Source organism: Cynoglossus semilaevis, chromosome 18, assembly GCF_000523025.1.
Source record: "Cynoglossus semilaevis isolate Cse_v1.0 chromosome 18, Cse_v1.0, whole genome shotgun sequence".
In the NCBI taxonomy this organism is placed as follows: Eukaryota; Metazoa; Chordata; class Actinopteri; order Pleuronectiformes; family Cynoglossidae; genus Cynoglossus; species Cynoglossus semilaevis.
The window spans coordinates 1,042,095-1,046,042 of record NC_024324.1 but is presented as its reverse complement, the minus strand read 5'-3'; the positions used below and the strand labels follow the sequence as shown (position 1 = coordinate 1,046,042).

At 48.8% G+C, this 3,948-nt stretch overlaps 1 protein-coding gene across 3 annotated transcripts in view; it reads left to right on the top strand.

The window, feature by feature from the left end:
* The window catches only part of pvrl2l (PVR cell adhesion molecule related 2 like), a 123,527-nt gene that overhangs the window by 72,977 nt on the left and 46,602 nt on the right, over positions 1–3,948 (top strand). For 2 of the 3 annotated variants that reach the window (XM_017041103.2, XM_017041106.2), the window contains one exon: positions 1–982. The exons of the other annotated variant lie outside the window; for it this stretch is intronic. In XM_017041103.2, the coding sequence (XP_016896592.1) occupies positions 1–491 (491 nt within the window). In that variant the 3' untranslated portion in view covers positions 492–982. Of the gene's footprint in view, positions 983–3,948 lie in introns of those variants that run through there. 3 annotated transcript variants of the gene reach the window in all.

Sequence of the window (3,948 nt, the reverse complement as noted above, 5' to 3'; positions counted from 1 at the left end):
GCCGTCAGCCCCGTCACGGCTACCCCAGCAGCGGCGACTCCATCGCGACAGGCAGCGGCGGAAGCAACAGCGGAGACTACGGCAACAAGGCGCGTCTGCTGTTCGGCAACAAGAACGGCACCGGAGCCAACAACAACGGACCCGCCGTTTACGCCTACAGGGAGAGCTGCGAGGGTTCGGGCGCCTTGTCGGAAAAGTCCAACGACTTCCACCATCATCACCGCCCCCCCTCCGCCGGGAACCCTCCCTCCGCCCACGACATCCTCCTCAGTGGGGACGTGGGTGAGGCCGAGAGGAGGAAGTTCCACATGGACGACAGCATGGAGGACGAGGAGGAGCAGTACGACAGGTTTGGAGGGGGCGGGGACATTCTCCCGCCGGCCTATCACATGGGCAGAGGACATGGAGAAGAGATGGACGTGTACCTGGACGACGACATGGAGTCTCAGAGGGACGGATCTGTCATTTCACGGACTGCCATCTATGTCTGAGGCGTCGGAGGGGGAGGAGCTGAGGTGGAGGAGGAACCCCGGGGTCGGAGGGAGGCTCCTTCTCCGCCCAATCAGTCGACGTCGCCTCCATCAGCTTCACGCCCACCTGCTCAGCATCCAATCAGACTTCACTGGTCTCTGCTGTGATGGTGACATTGTCATTAACCAGAGGAAAGAGAAGAGAAACTCTGATTCAAGGCCAACACCAGGTGGCGCTGTGACTGATGCCTACCTGTAGAGTTGGAAGAATGACAGAAGAATAAAAAGAATAAAAAAGATAAACGGACAACGACAAACAAAAACCTGTTGACTCGCCGCTGCTGCTAACTGCTAACTGCTACGTTGTTGTGTCCTTCAGCTTAGCACTGACCGACCGACTGACCGACCAACCAACCGACCGACCGTATCCTCTGTGTTTTTATACCTGTATGCTACCATGCTAGGACGTTATCACTTATCTCCAGTATTCAAGTACGGAGTAAAAAAAAAAACCTGCAGACTCCGTACGTCCAAAAAAAACACAACAAGGACGTAGTTTCTGTTGTCGTGACATGTTCGGTTTCCAAAAAAAACACAAGGACGTAGTTTCTGTTGTCGTCGACTGGATCTTCTTTGGCACCACCTGGTGTTCAAAATAAAAAGTAGCGACGGAACAGCCAGTGTTGGCGTTTGACTCCGCTGTGGTGTTAACGACGTGCATCATCTGCAGTATATATTTAAATATATATATACACACATATATAAGTACTCCGAGGTGCTGTGTCACTGTAGCACAACTGTGGTCGTCGTTGTTGCTGTTGCTGTCGTTGTTGTTGCTGTCGTTGCTGTTGCCTTTGTTGTTTATTGTAGATGTTGTTGTTGCCAACGCTGCTGCTGTCGTGGTGTAAATGTGTTGATTTGACTCTGGGTCAAAACAAACGGTGGAAGATCTCTGTTCATAACCAACTTTGTATTTTTAACTCATCGTCTCAGATGTGGCCCACATTCTGCAAATCTGGGTCCAAATCTTCAGCAGACCTCGTCCACTTCTGGTCCATTTCCAAATCCCATACGAGACTTACTTCCATACCAGTGCGTAGGTTCGGCCCACGTGTGAACCTGGTCACATTGTTGAGACGAAAAAACTGTGCCAAACAAGTGATGTCACCTGCGCCCCAAACAACAGGATATTCTGGCCCACGTTTTTCAGAATCTGGGTCACAAATCTCAGACTTTTTTTCTTGGGACCCATATTTTAAAAGTCACAAACTTTCACGACCCAAGTCAATAATCATTATTCATAAATTCCGAGGAAACATGATGCAGAACGACCCCAAAAAAAACAAAAACTCTTGCGACCCACCTGAGGGGCCCGACCCAGTGTTTGAGAAACAGTGTTCTACAGTATAAACCGGGCGACTGATTGATGGTGGATCTGATCCCGTTTCACCTCCTGCGTCGGTGGAACGTTCCTGACGTTAGGGCTGATGTGAGGTTCTGACAGAACCAGAGTCTGGACCAGAGTCTGGACCTGGACCAGAGTCTGGACCTGGACCTGGACCAGAGTCTGGACCTGGACCTGGACCAGAGTCTGGACCTGGACCTGGACCAGAGTGGTGTGACTGTACCGTGTTGTGTTCATGGTGACTGTTGGCTGAAACATTCAGGAGAATCTGTTTTTAATTTTGCTCTCTGGTCTTTGTGACTTTTACTGACGTACAAAGTGAAGTGATATTGAAGGTGTTTATGAGGATGGTGATCAACCTGGGGGGCGGGGGTCAAAACCAATCATTAAATGGTTTATTTCTTTCACTGGCTCCACCCTGTGGTCATCTGTTGACACTGTAACCTCTGCTCCTGTCTGTCTGCTCTGGTGTTAATAAACCTCACCCCTCACCGTGTCCCGGGGCAGTTTCCTTCCTGTTCACAGTGTTTGACGACGTTAGCCACGGCTAACCTCCAAACTGTGGCTAACCTTTGTCCTGCTCTGACGTTTTACATTAGCTGTTATGGCTAACCCTAATCGATAACTCTGCGTTTTACATTAGCTGTTATGGCTAACCTTTAGTCACTATTTTCTGTCGGCGTTTGGCTATTTTCATTTACCGTCCTCGGTTTTATAATCTTCTGCTAACTCTCGTCTGTTTTTGGCTAACTCTAAGCTACGTCCTCTGAGTATTATGGGATGCTGTTCCACTGGAACCGTTGGAGGTTCCGTACGTTTTGAAGATCGAGTCTTCTACGGTTTCTAAACCAGCGATAATAATCCAACAAATGTTCATTTCCGATTTTTAAAATCTTAATTATTTTCTCCATCAAACAAATTCCCACAGACATTAAAAGCCTCATTTCCCTGCAGCGTGCGTTCAGCCTGAGCGCGGCGGCGCTGCCTCGCCTCATTGGTCCTCCAGGGGGTTCTCACGCTGCCATAATTCACTTGACTGTGATCACAACTCTGGCGTCTAATTAGATTCAGACTCTGGAGCTGCTGCGAGGGAAGTCATCGTCAGTCGGGTATTTGTTTGTTTCTTCGAGGGGAGGGGGCGGGGCTTTTAGCATAAAAGATTTTTCTCTAACGTCGAATTGAAAGTTTCTGCCACAGTTCTCTGTGGAAAAAAACGGCACCGTAATTAATTAATTAAACGGAGACTTTTTATCAGTCTGTAAACACCAGGATCCCACAGCCTCTGGTTCCTGGAGTTCTTTGGTTTTGTTCACGACAACTTTTGTTTTTTGGTTTAAAACTGTGACACAGAGAGCGTTTAAAATAAACGTCTTCATTTATTTCTGCTCCTTTTGAATCCAGAGTAAAATGAAACTGCACTGCAGTAAAACGTGGTCACATTTATGGACCCCGCCCCTCGGTGTGACCCCTCCCTCTCTGTTGACCTCCCCCGTCACCAAGGTCTGAACCTGGACCTGACTGGACTAATTAATAAGATGTAATGAGGCCGTTATGACACGTGGTGACCTCACAGCGTCTGGAAAGTTCCAGAGAAGGTCAAAAAAAAAAAAACTCCAGCTTGAAACTGATCCAACGACGTGATTGGATCATCTGCCTGTTGTTGTTGTTGTTGTTGTTGTTGTTGTTGTATAATGAGGTCAGAGAAGGTACAAGTGACCCCCACTGACCTTCACCCCCCCGGCCCAGGTGTCAGGTGGGTGTGGTCTGGCTGCTGTGAGTGTGGCGGCCATGTTGGACAGGTCAGTCCAGTCCAGTGATGTTCTCAGACAGTTGTCCATCGTTCCAGCAGGTGTCTGGTGTCGATGACTAAAAACCAACAGCTTGATGACTCGACCCAAATTTTCCAAAATTTAAAAATGCTCCCCCTAGAGGGCCCCAGCTCCTTATTTTGAGAAACTGTTGTTCAGGGGTTTGGAAATTGGACCCCGGTCCCAGTTGGAGTGTCAGGACTAAGAGAGTGGAAAATTAGGAAAGTCTGGAAACCTCAGAGATCCCCTCACCCCCACCCCCCCA